Below are 17,113 nucleotides of genomic sequence, written 5' to 3'. Positions count from 1 at the left end.
GCAAGTTATGTTCCTTTTAGAGCAATTCAAGATGACATTAATTTTCTGCATTGCTACTTCACACTACTGACTCATACTGGGCTTTTGGGCCATTAACACTCCTAGACCTTTTATGAGAACAAATGTTAGTGATGCTCCATCATCTTGAACTTGAGTTAATTATTTTACACCCAACTCTTACATTCAGGCCAATGCTATAATCCATCAAGATTCTTACTCTGTTATCCACTATGTTAACTATCCCTCTCTTGCTTTTTGTCATTGACAGATCTGATGAGCTTGCCATTTATGCTTTTATCCATGCCAGATAAAAATATTAAAACAACACAGAGTCAAACAAAAACCTCTGGAGCATTATACTGGAGACCTCTGGCCACAATGACATTGAATCTTTAATAAACTGGTCTTTGAAGGATGATTGGGGAGTTGGGATGATGGATACAGGGAAAATCTACACAGTGCAGGAACAGAAAAAATTAATACAAATCTATTTTTAATAAAGTCAATTAATCTGATCCAGCTACCCAGTCAGTTTTCAATCTATCTCTTCACCTCATCCAAAAGAACAGCATGAGATGTTACCAAAAGTTTGGTTAAAATCTAGGTAAATACATCCAACAGCATTTCCCTCATCAACTAGTTTAAAATCTTGCCCAAAAGAGTAAACTTTGTCTGACCTGACCTATTCTTGATGAAACCAAGTTGTTTCTGTAATCACTGCTTCCCTATCTAGATGTTCAACAACCATCTCTGAAGTGATTCATCGTGGAATTTTCCCAGGAATCAAAGTTAAGTTCACTAGTCTATATTTTTATAAACTGTTCTTTTTTGAAAAGTGGGATATTTTCTCATTCTCCAAATTTGTGGCAACTTTCTCATTTTCTATGATCATTCAACTATTGCTGACAGTGGGTCAGCAATGATATAGTTCTTTCAGGACCAAAGGATGTAGCTTGTTTAGGCCAGATGAGCTTAATTAATTATGGGTAGCTAAGTGCCCCTCTTAATATCTCTTTACTTGTCTTGAGTATCAATTCCCAGGTAGTCAATTTTGTATTGTCATTTCCTAGGTAAAATTCCTAGTGTTCAGTGTTTCTAGTATAAAGCAACAATTTCAGATTATGCACCAATATGTCTTTATTATATGTTTATGACCATTTTGAGTACTGCAAGGTAAGAGGAACAAATGTTTCATTAAACGTGGATTTTTTTGCACTTGAGATGCTATGAAACCACCCTCTTTATGGGCCCCTGAGGAGTACCTGGGAGCTATCTTTCCATTTATTTCTAATTTCTTTTCACTTTTTGGTTTCATTAAAACAAGAATGTTGATACAAATGTGGCTCAGTTTCTCAAGTAGCATGGTTCACTTTGTTCAATAGCTTACTGCTCACTAAGCAAAGATGATATACCAGGATTACCAATGATTAAACTAATGTCTGCAGATATTTTGCATAATTTTATAATTCTTAGAAAAACCTACAACTACTTTATTCTGTATTATGAAAGTATCAAGGAGGTAGTACAACACTGAGGATTGTTTTATTTTTTAATCTGTTTCATTAGGTCAATGTCAGTTACCTGATATTCAACTTTCTTGGTAATGAGATCTTATACATTTAGCTGGGCTGATCTTTGAAAAGCAGACAGTTTTGTCACTAGGTCCAAAGCTTTTTCAGCTTGGTAGAATCAATTAGAGCTTGTACTCTATCAGCATGCCCTTTAAGAAATGCCACATACAATACTGACTGTGCCAAATCTGATAAATAATTATGCAGTAATGGCCACTGTTGGGGGCCACTCTCCAGAGCAATCTAGTCATATCAGTCAAACACTAGCCCAGGGTCATTAAATCAACAATCAGCCAGGGTTTACTAAGTCCTAAGCTCCAGGCACTTGTGCTAAATACTAAGAATACAAAGACAAAAATAAATGTTGGCCAGGGAGCTTACATGCAATTTAGGAAGATAAGTACATTAATAAGTATATGCAAAATATGTACAAAATAAATACAGGGTGATTTTGAAAGGGAGGGCACTAGGAGCTAGAGAGATCAGGACAGCTTTATGTATAATTTATTTATATAAAACATACACTTGTCACCAACTATTTAGAAAAGAGCATTCTTTTACAAGAGCAGAGGATTTTTAAGCTACAAGAGAACACAAAGATCATCTAAAGCAGTCCACTCATTTATTTACCCTCCTGCTTGATGTCTGTTGAACTGTTGCAGATACAGCCGTTAAATCAAGATTCACTGTATGCAACTCTGTATTACTATACTGCCCTCCTAAAATTCTGAAGTCATTAATTTTTCCACCACATTTACCCTTCCACTAAAATAAAATAATGCTGACCCTCAAACTTGTTCCATGCTTTTACTCAAGAAGCTCTAAAATCTACTCTCTGGGTTCTAAATCTCTAGCTCAATTTGGACCTAAATCCCTATTGAAAGTAGTGCTCCTGGGCAAATAATTTTCAGGGATCCCTACATAAGATATACCCACAGAGTTTAGATCCCCTGCCTACATCTTGTGGGAAGCGGCACGGTACATTTCATAGGAACTGGGTCTGAATTCTGACACTGCCACTTATTGTGTGTCCATCTGCTTCTATGGACCTCGATTCCCTCATCTGTAAAATGAGGGATATAATAATGATGCAATATATTATAACAAATAAATAAATAAAACAAATAAATAAATAAAACAGCTATTCTCATTCTTTTTTTTTAAAACTTATGGTTCTACTCTTGTTCTTCATTAACTTAAGTCTGCTCCTCCCTCCACTGGCATCCATATGACCACAGGATATATGGGAGGATAAAGAATAAAGAGAGAATAAACAGGGGTAAAGAGACATTTACTACCCACTTCAAACAAGCAATTTTGTTCCAAGAGTTCTCACCAACAGGGAAAATACATCCAAGGAGAGTTTATTACATTTCGAAAAAATTCTTTAAAAAACAACAACAGCCCAATGCCCTGGACATATTTACTGTGATACTATGAATATCTTGCTTGCTTCTTTATCTTTACTATTTAAATTTAATACAAAGAAACCAAAGTTCATTTTTTCATAAAAATATAGAAAACAAGTTAAACTCCCCCCGAATGTGATTTTATTAGTTTTCCCTAAACAAATGTTCACCTCTGTACTGGAAACAGTACTGTTTTATTTGATGTAGTCATTAGAATTATAGATATTTTTGAGTAGATTTTCACAATTTTTATTTAGTGAGGATCACAATGAAAAAGTTTAACAATATTGATTTAGTACATACAAAGTTCAAAAAGAAAAATTGTATGGCTATATTTCAGTTAATTAAAATTTAGGTATTATAATTGTACAAAATATACTATTTCTCCAAATTAATCCTAAGGACAACTTTAGGGTTTTTTAAATGCATGAAATATGGAAAATCATCTTTGTTATTTCACCTTTTCAAATTTTGATTTTTAAGTTAATCTTTAAGAAGTCATAAGTATTTTTCCATATTCTTCTAAAAGGTAAACAATCTTTACAAAGAGTTTATCAAAATGAAAAATTTAGGAAAAATACTTAAACACCACTCTCTACATAAGCATGTAAACTATAAAACTGTAACTTCTAAACACGCTATTTTTCTTCAGTAAAGGGACAGATCAGATTCTGAAGCAAACCATATATTTAAACCCAATTCAAAATGCATGTGTTAAAATTCATGGTATTTCACTCTAACCAACTACTAATGTTAAGGGAAAAAAAATTATTAATAATGAATTTCCTGCTGCTAGAGGATATCCCCACATAAAAGGCCTTTTTTGGTCTTCTAGGACAAACAAAACAATAAAATAAAAGCAGACTGCTTACTATCACCTGAGATGAGGGAAGAATAAGAAGTTGGTCAATCCTTCCTCTGCCCCCTGCCCAGCCTCCTTGTCACTTTCTTTACTTTCCTTAGCTTGAGAATAAAACAGCTAAATATAGAAGATGCCTAGTTCTTTCCCTGAACCAAAGTGCTTGAGGCCTCAAAGTAAAACCTAAAATGAAAAGTCTCATTAAAAAAATAACCCTTCTAGATCCTTCATCATAAAACATAGGTGTCCTTGAACTAAAGTTTTTATCTTAAACAACAATGAAGTGGTTGAAAGATGAAATGTTAGGAGATTAAAATTACAATAACTTTTTTTTAAAAAACAGAAATGGGGGTTAGTATTTGAAAACTTTAAAAAGATAGTGCCTGAGTCCTAGAATATGACCCAAACTGAAAAGCCCAAATAACTTTTCTCCATTCCAAAATGAAAAGTTAATCAGGGAAAAGAAGCTATGGGAATAAATCAATAGATTTATTATACAGATATGGTATAGAGATTTATTATATAGATATGATTATATAGATATGTATGCACATATTGAATTGCATGTGCATGAAAAAACATTAATTAATGTGAATAAATGTGGCTATAAGGTCAGCTTTCCACTCCCCTTGCATGTATTAAATAATCTTGTACATGGTTCTGAAAAGGCAAAAGCTTTTAAATTATTTAAAATTATTAGCAGCTGTTGTAGCTTCTTGGTTTCAACCGTTTTTTTCCTTCCTTTCTAGTATGACTCTCCGGACCATCTTTATTATCTCAGAGTAGAGAATGCCTTGACAAGAAACTCACTGACCTTCATCCTGTCAGTGTCTCCAGGAGTAAATCCAACCACAAGAGCTTGGCAATAAGGTGAAAGTCAAGAGGACCCCCATCCAGGTAGCAGCATGTACATCCAAGAACACACACAGAGGACCCCAAGGAAAGTGCTACCCAACAGCAGTTGCTAAATATGCAGCTGCAACCTCTCAGAACTGTTCAAGCAACTTTATTTTCATGGGAAGAAAAAAAAGGACGCCACTTACTTACTAGGATCAAATTTTTACATGTATTGCAACCTCTGTAACTAAAGTTTTGGTTCTACTACTTACGTGAGGCCTGTTTTGGAACTTAAAACCTAGGATAATTTTAAGGATAATTAAATTATAATAATTTCTGATAATTTAAATAATTATTAAAATATAATAATTCCTGATAATTTAAGGAACTGACTGAGGGAAGTATGTGCTCTGAAAAATACAGTACTAAATCTGAGAACACAGAAAAGCACATCAGTGCTAATTCAACAATGTAAAGTAATCTACTACAGTTCAAATACCATAATCTTTATGAGGGATAAATGTATTTGATTGTTCTCTGAATTTTTTTTGCCTAATAAAAGGCTCTGCCCACAGCAGATACTGAACTAAGGCTATAAATGAGTAATGTACCTTTTAACAAAAAGAACTTACCTTTCTGTTAGTATATGCTGACAAAAAGCACTCTGCTAAAGAAGATGCAATTATATATTATATATCAATGTAGTTATGAATATATGCCCACATATCATTGTATATACAGTTGTAATAAGTCATGCAAATCAAATCACATTTGCCACTAAGTGGGAATGACTTATTACAGAAATTCATCATTCAATCTTCGCAAAGCAAAAAATTCTTTCATAACGAAATAATACTTAATGACACATATTAGGATAACTATTATATATCAGTGTTGAAAGTTTGGATGCTTCTTTGCCAGATTTCTTAAACTGTATAATAAGTCTAGAAGAATGTAAGTTTCTATTTATTTTCTCTAATATATAAACAACAAAAAAACCCACCCCGCTTTGCAAATATCAAACAACTTCCAACTCTTTTGATAACTTCCATGACTAGAAAATAAGGCAATAACACTTAAATCAACTTTCCAGAAAAAAAAAATTACAGATGTAAACAAAAAACCCAATAAAATCAATTCACTAAGTTTACAGAATGATCTTTTTTTAAGTAGGAGATTGATTACTCATTCAGCCGATTTCTAGCAGCAGGGGCTCGAACACACTTATCCACTGAATTACTCTACTTGCGTTCTATACTTGTTTTAGACACTCTCTTCCTGAACGCTTGAGTAAGAAGCCCTCCTAGGAGAACTATCTCAAGGAGTCGATTAATACGTTAGTTTAAAAAAAAGGCTCCCTCCTGCAAAGCCAGTTAGTTGGGGATCCTGCCTAGAGAAAAGAAACTACTGCCCCAAACCTCTTCTCTTCATCACCCAAGGCTAAGGAGTGTCGGCGGCAGAAGCAGCTTTAGAAGGGGGAAGGAGAGATCTAACTGAACAGTCAGGGGCAGTGTAGCTCGGGGGAAAAAAACGAGGCCCTACAGAGGACCAGGATGCGAATTCGAGTTGTGCCCCTGAAATCCAGGACACCGGCCAAATCAGCGAGGGATCCCCGTCCATCGCTCTCTGGTCTGGACAGCGAGGGGCTGACCTGCTCCTCAGTGCGCCCCGCTTCCCTCCGCGGGACCTGGGACCGAGGGCTCCACAGGGGCCCCGAACGAGCGCAGGGGCTTCCACTTGGGGGACGGCGGCGGTGACCGCCGGGGCCAGTCCCTCTCCCGGGGCCGCGGGCCGGGGGCGGGGTCCCGGCAGGTCCGAGGCCGGCTCTCACCCTTGTCGCAGGCCAGCAGGAAGAGCTTCTCGTCCAGCGTGGTGTCCTCCTTCACGTCCCGCACGTCCTTCAGCGCCAGGAGCTTGCTCGGGGAGGAGGACGCCGACGAGCCTGAGAGGTCCGAGCTCTGGTACAGAGCCGCCATGATGGCGGCCCATGAAGGGGGGGACCCGGGAGGTGGGGAGGGGGACCGAGACCGGGACGGGGACGGGGACGGGGGCGGGGACGGGGGCAGCGAGGGGGGCGGGGACGGAGGGGGGGCTTCCTCCGGCCCCGGCCCCGACCCCCACTCCGCCCCGTGGCTGGAGAGAAGCTGCGAAGCTTCCACGGTCCCCTCGTGGCGCGGCCGCTCCGGAGTCCCCGGCGTCAGCGCGCGAGCCGCGAGAGCTCCACTGACGGGCGACCGTCCCCCGCACCCGCCCGCCGGGGATGGGAAAGCGCATGCGCGGGCCGGGGCCGGGCGCCCCTCCCTCCCCATCCCCATCTCCAGCCCCATCCCCACCCTCTGGGACCGCCCGAGGGAGCGCGGCTCGAGGAACTCGGCGGGGGGCGGCACGCGGCGCGAGGCTCTGGGGAGGAGGGCAGGGAGCCCGGGATGCGGGGAAGGGAGCCGGGGATGCGGGGAGTGGGGTACCGGCGCGCGGAGCCGGGGATGCGGGGAAGGGAGCCGGGGATGCGGGGAAGGGAGCCGGGGACGCAGGGAGAGGAGCACCGGCGCGCGGAGCCGGGGATGCGGGGAAGGGAGCACCGGCGCGCGGAGCGAGGAGAACAGTCCGGGAGGTGGAAGAGGGGCTCGCGGAGAGGGAGGGCAGCAGTAGAGCTAGGGTCCGGGAAGTGGGGGGCAGAGAGCTAGCTCGAGGAACTGGGAGTAAAGGGAAGGGGCCGGGAATGGGGCGCTGGGATCAGGGGAGGGGGCTGGCGGAGCCGCGGGGTGAGGAGGGAGGAAAGGGTAAGAGGAAGAGGGAGCCACACAAGGGGAGGGGGCGGGAAAGGAGCTTAATGGGAAAAGGGGGACCGGGCTACTGGAAAGAGGGGCAGAGGGGTGAGCGCGAGGAGCTGGGGGAGGGGAAAAGGGGGGCAGGGAGGCGCTGGGGGAGTGACCTCGATGGGGGCAGGGAAAGATGAGAGCTGCGAGGGGAGGGGGAGTAGCTTGGCGCAGGGGACAGGGAGAGACTAGAGCGGGGTGGGGGGCGCGGTGCTGGGGAGGTGGGAGAGCGGAGCAGGGAGAGGCGCTGGGGGGAAGGGCAGGGGAAGGACCAGAGCTAGGGCGGCAGGGGCTCAGTGTGGGGTAAGGGGATAGGGAAAGGCGCAAGGACCACGGGAAGGGGAAGGAGGGGAATCGGCGAGGAGCGAGGGACAGGGAGAGACAAGAGCTGGGGCGGCCGGGGGCTCAGTGTGCGGTAAGGGGGTGGGGGGGGCAGGGAGAGACACAATCTGGGGAGGGAGGGAGATCTGAGAGGAGCAGGGGCGGGGAGGTAGGAGAACTGGGGAGGGGGCTGGGAAAGACAAGCTGGGGCGGCGGGGGGGGGTCTATGCGGAGCGAAGGGGGCAGGGCTGCGCGAAAAGCTGGGGGGGTGGCAGGGAGAGGCACGATCCGGGGAGGTAGGGGGTGCCTGGGGCAGTGGCGAGGCTGGCGGAGCGGGATCGGGAGCCGGTGCTGTCGGGCCTCGGGTGCTGCTGTCAGACTCGCTCCTCACGTCATCCTCGGTCTCCCGGGAGCGGCGAGGCCGGACCCGACTTGCAGCTATGGTGGCCGAGGAGGGCACCTCGTATCTTCTCTGCAGACGTTTAAAATGAGAAAACAGCCTCACGGTGGGGCTGAGGGGCGGTGGGAGTCAAGAAGATCTGGGTTCAAATCCAGCCCCTGCCCAGTCACCTGGATGGGTGACTCTAGGTCAGACCCTTAGCCTCCCTGAACCCTGGTGCTCTAGGTTGTAATCTTAGATCTAAGCTGCTGACCTGCCTGGGTAGGCAGGGTGTCCTCCCTGAGAGTACCCCAAATCTTTGAAATCCTGGGACCATACAGAAAAAAGAAAAGGGCATTTAGTTCCAAAAGGAACCGTTGGAGATCATAGGCTACAAGTTTAAAGACTGGAAGGGGCCTTGGAAGCCGTTGGGTCCTCCTTCCTCATTTTACAGATCAGGAAACTGAGGCCCAGAGTGTTTAAGTGACTTTCCCGAAGCATCACGCGGCTACTATCTGAGACCAGATAGAAACTCAGGTCTCCGTGATCCCAAATCCAAGTTGCTCTCCATACACATTTTCAAGACGACCTGGCACAAGATTGTGGGGATAGTGATGGAACTGAGACTAAAATGAATTTAAAAGCAACTTTTAAATGTTTCCTATATGCAGAGGACTCTTAGGAACTAGGGATCTAATTAGAAAAGTAAGGCAGACTCTGCTGGGAAACTCATACTCTAATGGGGAAGAGGGAACATACTGAGCCCTACCTGGTACTTACTCTTGGCCAGTTTTTCCCTACAATCACTTCCCAGCAACCCTGCTCCAGCAACTAATAGATTCTCATAACAAAGAAGAGTTAAACAAAAACAAAGAATGACCACATCTGGGCCCTGTAGTTCACTGTCTGCCTCTTTAGGGAAAGCTGATGGTGCAGTGGCTAGAGGACCAGTGCAGGAGTCAGGAGGACCTGAGTTCAAATGTCACCTCAGACACTTGACACTCACTAGCTTTGTGACCTTGGGTAAGTCACTTAACCCCAATTGCCTCATCATCCTGATGAATATCTGGTCACTGAATTCAGATGGCTCTGGAGGAGAAGTGAGGTTGGTGACCTGCACAGCCCTCCCTCACTCAAAAACAACATCAAGTGCAAGTCATGTCATTATTTCTCTGATGGCGTGGTCTTCTTCGGCAACGAAGGTCAAACACACATACACTTTAGGGAAAGGAAAGATAAAATGAATGGACTCCATAAAGCATAGGTGAAGGAAAAATGTATTCTTGAAGTAGGGTTTGGGGTTAGATGGGAAGGGAGCCTTGGAAAGGCACAGAGGTAGAAAGAGATGGAAATGTACACAGAGAAGGTTATGTTTAATAAGCCTAGAAAGGTAAACTGGAACAGGATTATGACAGTGTTTTTTTACAGCAAATGGTTGATATTTTATTCTAGAGGCAAGGAGATGCCATTGGATATTTTTTAGTACTAGGGGAGTGATATGGTCAAATTTGTCCAAATAAATATTTGGAGAATTGATAGAAAAAACAGCAACAAAATTATAATCCAGGCAAGAGATGGTGAGGACTTGAACATAATTGATGGCAGAGTAAGAGAAGAAAAAAGAGACATATGGGAGGTGTATTGTGGAAGTAAAATGAAGGAGATTTGGCAGCTGATTAGTTAGATGGGCGTGGGGGTGAGGAAAGGAGAAGAGTGGATGATGACTCCAAGGCTTCGAACCCGGATGACTAAAAGAATCATGGTGTTCAACAGAAAGAATAAAGACAGGGAGAAGGGACAGTTTGTTGGGAAAGATAATGAATTCTGTTTTGTGCATATTAAGTTTGGGATCTCTATGGGACATTTATTAGGAGATATCTAGTAAATAGACAGTTGGTGACATGAGTCTAAAGTTTTTAGACATCTGTTGGAGCACACTTTGCCAAAAGCAGAGCAGTTGGTAAGTTCTTGACTAGTCTTAAAGCTTATTTCATTCTTTGTATATTGGAGCAAGGGACATGGGCTGCTGTTATTCTGATTCTGATGAATATGGAGAAACTTGTTCTGAAGTAGAAATAGAAAAATAGCATTTGCATAGTGCCTGAGGGTTTGTAAAGTGCTTCACATTTGCTCCTCACCACAATCCTTTGAGGCAGATGCCAATAAATCCTATTTTACATATGAGGAAAATGAGGCTTATAGAGGTAAATCACTGGCCCTTGAGAGTTTATAAGTATCAGGTAGGATTTGAACTCAGGTCTTCAAGTCCAGGAATCTACTAAGGAAATAAGTGACCAATCTATGTTATGTTTGTGGTGGAGAATCATACATACTAACACATGTCTTCAATCTGGTAAAGCTAAATTTCAAAGAACTGTTACGTAGAATTCCATGGCCTAATATTCCACAGAGGAAATGGGCCCAAGAGATGCCAGGATCATAGATTTAGAGCCAGAAGGACCTATCTATTCCATCCATTTCATTTTACAGATAAGAAATCTGAGGTCCCATGTATCTTAAGTGACTTGTCTGAGGTCACACAGATAATGACTGAGCTTGGATTTAAACCCACAACCTCTGGCACTGTCCATACACTTGCTATCATACCTTTCTTAAGTACAAAGGAATGATTAGGGGAGACTGCCCGGATAAAATAGATTTAGGATTTAGTCTGATTAGGGCTGGGCAAAATAGAATTGTGCTGGGGAAAGGGCAGGATGCTACAGATAGAGGAAATAGCCCTGGCAAATGATCAGAGGCTGGAACAAGAAGAATTATTGTGTAGTAGGGGTGGCAGAGGGGAAGTAAAAGGGGAAGACTAGGAAACCAGGTTTGCTTGCCTGGCTACAACTGTAAAGACTCACAGGTTAAATAGCAAAAGTCATGAGGATGAAATGTTTGAAGGCTTAGGACAGGAGTCTTAGGAGGGCCTAATCCTGATCCTTTGGGAGGGGTGTCATTAGAGGCATTTTGGGGCAGGTAAAATGAAGCTTTAAGAGTGATTCTCTTAATAACTGCTTAGTAAACATGCAAAATCAATTAAAGGTGAGGTGAGTCTCCAAATGCTGAGATGTCAGTCTAATAGTTAATCAATTGGTTGAAACTGTAGTGATAAAGGGGAAAAACTAGGTACTTGAGAGATGCTATGACTAAAACTGTGGCAAAGATGAGGATCTCTGGAGACTAATGAAGTGTCAAACATTAGCCCAAATCAGTTGATCAATATGAATTTAAGTGCCTGCTAGGCAATCGGGATACCAACTGAAAAAAACAACATAATCCCTACTCTCTGGTATGTTACATTCTAACTGAGGAGAAAATAAGTGCATTTGTAAATAGATACAGAATAAATATAAAGACAATACAAAATAATTAACTAAGAGGTGGGGGCAGGGGAAGGACTAGTGGTTAGGCATTGAAGAAGGTTTGATGCTTGAATTGCCTCTTGAAAGGATTCTAGGAGGAAGAGTGGGGTGGGAGTGAACCCCAGACATGGGAGACAACCAGAGTCAAGTCACACGGGGACAGAAGGTGGACAGAGAGAAAGGCTAGAAAAGGAGATGGAGGCTAATTAGGAAGGGCTTTAAAAGCTAAAGAAATGATTTTATATTTTATCCTCAAAACAACTGAGCCATACTAGTTTATTGAGTAGAAGAGGGACATGATCAGATATTCACTTTGGCAGCCATTTGGAAGTTGGCTTGGACTAAGAAAAAAAAAAACAAGGCAGTTATACCAATTATAAGACTGATACAGTATTCTCTCTCTCTCTCTCTCTCTCTCTCTCTCTCTCTCTCTCTCTCTCTCTCTCTCTCTCTCTCTCTCTCTCTCTTTTTTCCTTGGGGTTAAGTGACTTGCCCAGGGTCAGATAGCTATTAAGTCATGGCTGAAGCCACATTTGAACTCAAGTCCTGACTTCGGTTATTGTGCTCTATCCACTATGCCACCTAATTGCCCCCTGATGAAGTATTCTAAAGGAGAGGTGATAAGACTCGGAACTAAGGTGGTGGCTGTGCAACTAGAAGGAAGGATTGGATGCAAGTGATATTGTGGAAGGAGATAATTATAAGGGGCTTGGGGAGTGGAGCAAGATGGTGGTGGATCATCCCCAAATATAAACAGTATTTTCTTGCCAAGACAGGAGAATAAAAGTTCACATTAACAAAAGTAGTTATTAAGTTCAGCCCTTAAATATAAGGCATTGTTCTTTGTACACAAATGATTAAATGGACTTTCAAGTTTTTCCTCTACTAATGTTGATGAAATTCTATTTATATATTGTTGTTCAATTATGTCAGACTTTTCTTGATCCCATGCTGTCCATGGAATTTTCTAGTTAAAGATACTGGAGTAGTTTGCCATTTCCTTCTTCAGTGGATTAAATGACTTGGCCAGGGTCACACAGCTAGTATGTATCTGAGGCTGGATTTGAACTCAAGTTTTTCCTGTCCCCTGAGCTACCTAGCTATCTTATCTACTACCCACAGCCTATATAGAACTGTCCTTCAGGGATCAGCAGCATATATTTGCAAGACAATTGGCTAAATAGGTCTATATTGTGTAGCTAAAGAATAGAAAGACCCTGACTGGTCTATTTGAAAAGTAAATTCATGAACTTGGACTAGATATTTAAAGTAAAAATATATATTTAGTAAAAATACCAAAGCACAGTTATTTGCCAGAATTCTGTTAAAGCAGTAAGCATTTGAAAAGAATGCAAATCATCACATCCCTCAACTAAGTGATATACTGGTAAGATTTACTACTTTTTAGAAAGTTTATAATTAGATCATCAAAAAGTTTTTTTTTAATCTGAGAATTCAGTACAAAATATAAGTAAATCTACTTATTCTGCTACATCTAGTAATCTGGGAAATAAGCAAATGCAAATTCTATAGTTCAAAGGATAGGGTAGGCAAATTATATAGAAAGGAAATCACTTACAAAGTTCCTAATCAGAGTTTTTCACAAATGGAAATACCAGTTGAACTTTATTAGGGGAATATTGCTTTTTAAGATTTCATGGAAATGGGAAGTTCTCAGGAAGCACTCCAAAGAGAACAGACAAATGATTCTGATTAGGAAGAAAAAAAGAGGAACTTTCTAAAGAGATTTATGTGCATGGATAGGGAACTAATCCAACAATTTAATTTTTTTTAAAAAAGATATATAAAGAAGGTAGAAACTAGGGCAGGTAGCTGAGGATGAATCGAAATGAGTGGCACCGCCCTATAAGAACAGCTAAATCTCAGAATATGTTGAAGCTGTTGTGGAAAGCTAAGGACAAAAAGGGGAGGGGCTTTCGCTAGATTGAGAGAAAAAGGAAGATTAACTATTTTCCTTATTTGCCTATTAAAATAATCCTCTCTTTTCTAAATATATATCTGGGTAAAGTCAAATTTTCTTCATATCCTTCAGTCAGAACAATGTGTTCCAATAAATGCAGGAGCAGATATAAAAATCCAGCTATCTGCTATAAAGCTCTAGCACAGGTCCAGCAATGAACTATGTGTCTGTTCTAGGATTAGCCTAGCTAAACTCAAGGAGGTTCATCACAGAACTGGGGGATGATTCATTTTACAGCTATAGCAATTCTTAATGGCTGAGAAGGTCATTAAGATCTCATTAAGACACTGGTGTAGAGGTAGCTACACCAATGAAACTATGGATCCTTAAAAATATATGTAATAGTGAAGAGAGCACTGAATATGTTTTCAAAGATCTGGGTTCAATCCTAGCACTGCTTCATACTTGCTGTGAGACATGGGGCAAGTCATCTCTCTAACTTTCCTTGGCCTTGTTTGTTTCATCTGTAAACTGAGGGAGTTGGATAGAGTGACAAAGTGGATAAGATTGCTTCCAACTCTAACTTTCTAAAATTCTGTGATCTCTTAGATGAATCCATCATTCATGTATGATTAAAGTGCCCTAAGTGCAGACGCATGAATAATGTATTGTTTCTATCTAATTGTTATGGCTTTTTATTCAGAGTAACTACCAATTATGGCACAGTACAGTACCATTATCTAAATGACTTTAGAGCTCCAAATAAACACTGCATCATGTGAATAACTTTGCTCTGACCCTGTCTGCTCCAGTCTTCTACAATGAGAAAAATTTGTTTACCATCTTTGCATATGCTCTAATTTAGATCATCCCCGTGTTTTCCTACTGTCACCCACTTCTTTATCAGTCAACATGTATCTTTTCCCGTCATTCAAAGGCCACTCCAAGTCAACATTAGGTTTGATCTTCTAGCACTGGAAGAGTTTTGAAATCATTCTGTCCAATTTATAGATTAAAAAGGCTACACTGGGAGTTAGTAGAAAACCCAGGACTGGAATGCAGTTCTCTTTTCCAGTCCAATTGCTCCATTACTACATTAGACTTTTAACAGCTTTTAATCAGCTTTTTTTTCAATATGTTGCATGTTTTAAAATCAATTTTCTTGTCTATATTAGCTTGAAACCCCTCTGAAGTCAAGAATCATGTAGTCTATCTCCCATTCTGTTATGTTACTGGGTATTTTGTAAAATACCATGGCTATGGGCTTGGCAGTTTGATAAAATTAATCTCTACAGGCACTGAAACCAACCCCAGTTTTCCCTGAAGCATTTATGACAACTGATTGTAGAGGTCTATTTCTCATACTTTGTATGAGCCCAACATGAATTTTCATTGTGTAATCCAGGGCTCAAACCTGGCATTTGCATAAAATTCCTAATTGGAGCAGAGTATGATCCCTTAATGCTCTTGACCACTGTGACAGGTGGAGTTGAGAGGAGAGGTTCTGGGCTTCTGAGAGAATACATCAGTTCCAGACTTTCTTTAGGGAGAGATCTCTCAAGGGAGAGAGACACTGGGAAGAGGCCAACATGTAGAGGATTCTATTCCCGGCTTGCCACTCTAGAGACTTTAGGCAATTTTCTGCTGGCTGAGATCAAGGACTCTCTTGGCTGTTCACACTCCCAATCAGGGAGTGCATTTGTTCTGTGTATTGGCCATTACATTCTAATCTGTACAGTCTCTCTGTTTTCTATTTGTTTTCAACTTGGATAAATGGATTTATTTGCTGTGCACTATGTATGATGGTTATGTGGAACTGACATTTGGTGGGAAAGAATCAGTCAAACTTTCAGATATAGTCCCTGTTAAGGGATAGTGCCTAGAAGAGTGGCTTGACCCAAAAATTTATTTCCCTACACTTTCAGTAGTTAAGGGGGCAGATAGAAATAATTCCAGACTGGTATCCTGTCCCTAAGGAGAAGGGAGTGGCCAGCTGCAATCTTCTCAAGTCTTTCCTTGAAGGAATCAAAGTCTCCCTTGGAGAGGGATAGAGGAGAATCTAGAGGTTTCTATCTTTTCACTTGACCCTACAAACCCTATATACAAAAGACAGACTCATGTAGACATATATAACCTACAACTGGAGTTAAGGACTAGTAGAGCTATTCCAGCACACAATGACCCCAGCCCTTAGGCAGCTCCAGATTCTCTAAGGAAAATAAGTGTAGGTGGATCCAAAGCAAGGAACCTTTCACCTTCCTTCAAATCAGAGTTCGAGAGCACTTTCTATTATATAGGGTGTCCCAAAAGTCTTAGTGTAGTTTTAAATTTTAATGACTTAAAACTGCACCAAGGTTTTTGGGACACTCTTCTATGTTGTCTCTTGGTTCCCACAGTGACCTTCTAGTTCAGTCCATATCCCTCCTTCCATACAGGAATATGAGAACTAATCAGTCCAACATCAGACATTTATTTAATTAAAAACAGGTCAGCTAAAATAGAAAAGTCACTCACAGATGCACTGGGATTATTCTATCTCAAATCAAATAATCTTAGTTGTCAGATTTCTTTATCTTTTAAGTGTATTGCTGGCCTGGTACCAGAATACTTCCACAAAGCACTGATCTATAAAACACATAATGAAACAACGTTACCTCAGGCAGTTAGCTACATCAGAGCAATTCATCAGCAAGCAATTATTAAGCCTCTTGACTATGACAATTATTGAGCTTGACTATGTGTCAAGCACTGGAGGTACAAAAACAAAAGGGAAAGTCTCTCACCTTGAATTTATAACCTAACAAAGGAAGACAACATGTACATATATTTGTTCAGTCATTTCAATTATGTCTGACTCTTTGTGACCCCATTTAGGGTTTTCTTGGCAGAGATACTAGAGTGGCTTGCCATCTCCTTCTCCAGCTCATTTTATAAATGAGGAAACCGAGGCAGCCAGGGTTAAGTGACTTACCCAGGGTCACACAGCTAGTAAGTGTCTGAAGTCAAATCTGAACTCAGATCTTCCTGACTCCAGGCCCAGAACTCTAACCACTGCACCATCTAGCTGCCCTACATACATATGTAGATAGATAAAAAATCTGTCCAAGGTATTGGTGGTAGAGGAAGAGACACAATTTGGAAGACCAAGAAAGACTAAATGTAGAAAGCAGTACTTGGAATAAAGGTAGAGATTCTAATAGGGGAAGTTGAAGAGGGAATAATATAAATGGGAAATACTATTAGGCTAAAAGAGCCAAAAAAAAAAAAAAAGCTTAAAACCAGCCTCAGGCTTCTAAAATAATCACAGGAAAATATGGGGAGTGTGCTGTACTGGGCAGAACTGTACTGTACAGTCCAGCTTGCACATACTGAGGCCTGAGATGTGGAGCTCTGGCAACCCAAGTCTTCAGGGAGACTCCTGATTTACATCAAAGGAGAATTGAGAACTGCATTTGTTTGCTGGAGCAGAGAAAGATGAAGTAGACACACTAAAAGAAAAGTCAGCATATGAAGGACTGATCACTGGGGACAGCTTCCTAAAGGAGCAAACTTAAATACGAATATGGTTTCTCTAGGAATTCAGAATGGGTTTGATGAGTCTGAGCATCCAGAGAGAATTCAGGACATCCTAGAAA

At 41.5% G+C, this 17,113-nt stretch overlaps 1 protein-coding gene across 2 annotated transcripts in view; it reads right to left on the bottom strand.

Moving 5' to 3' along the window:
- Nucleotides 1-7,914, bottom strand: part of TRPC1 (transient receptor potential cation channel subfamily C member 1) — a 77,854-nt gene extending 69,940 nt beyond the window's left edge. The window contains exon 1 of one of the 2 annotated variants that reach the window (XM_072618199.1): nt 6,508-7,914. In XM_072618199.1, coding sequence (XP_072474300.1) covers nt 6,508-7,003 — 496 coding nt within the window. In that variant the 5' untranslated portion in view covers nt 7,004-7,914. The remainder of the gene's footprint in view (nt 1-6,507) is intronic. The other variant, XM_072618200.1, reaches the window with a different exon arrangement.
- Nucleotides 7,915-17,113: the final 9,199 nt, after the last annotated feature.

The sequence above is a fragment of the Notamacropus eugenii genome, chromosome 6 (genome assembly GCF_028372415.1).
Source record: "Notamacropus eugenii isolate mMacEug1 chromosome 6, mMacEug1.pri_v2, whole genome shotgun sequence".
NCBI classification, from domain to species: Eukaryota; Metazoa; Chordata; class Mammalia; order Diprotodontia; family Macropodidae; genus Notamacropus; species Notamacropus eugenii.
Note: the sequence above shows the minus strand (reverse complement) of the source record. Positions and strands in the feature narration are given on the sequence as shown.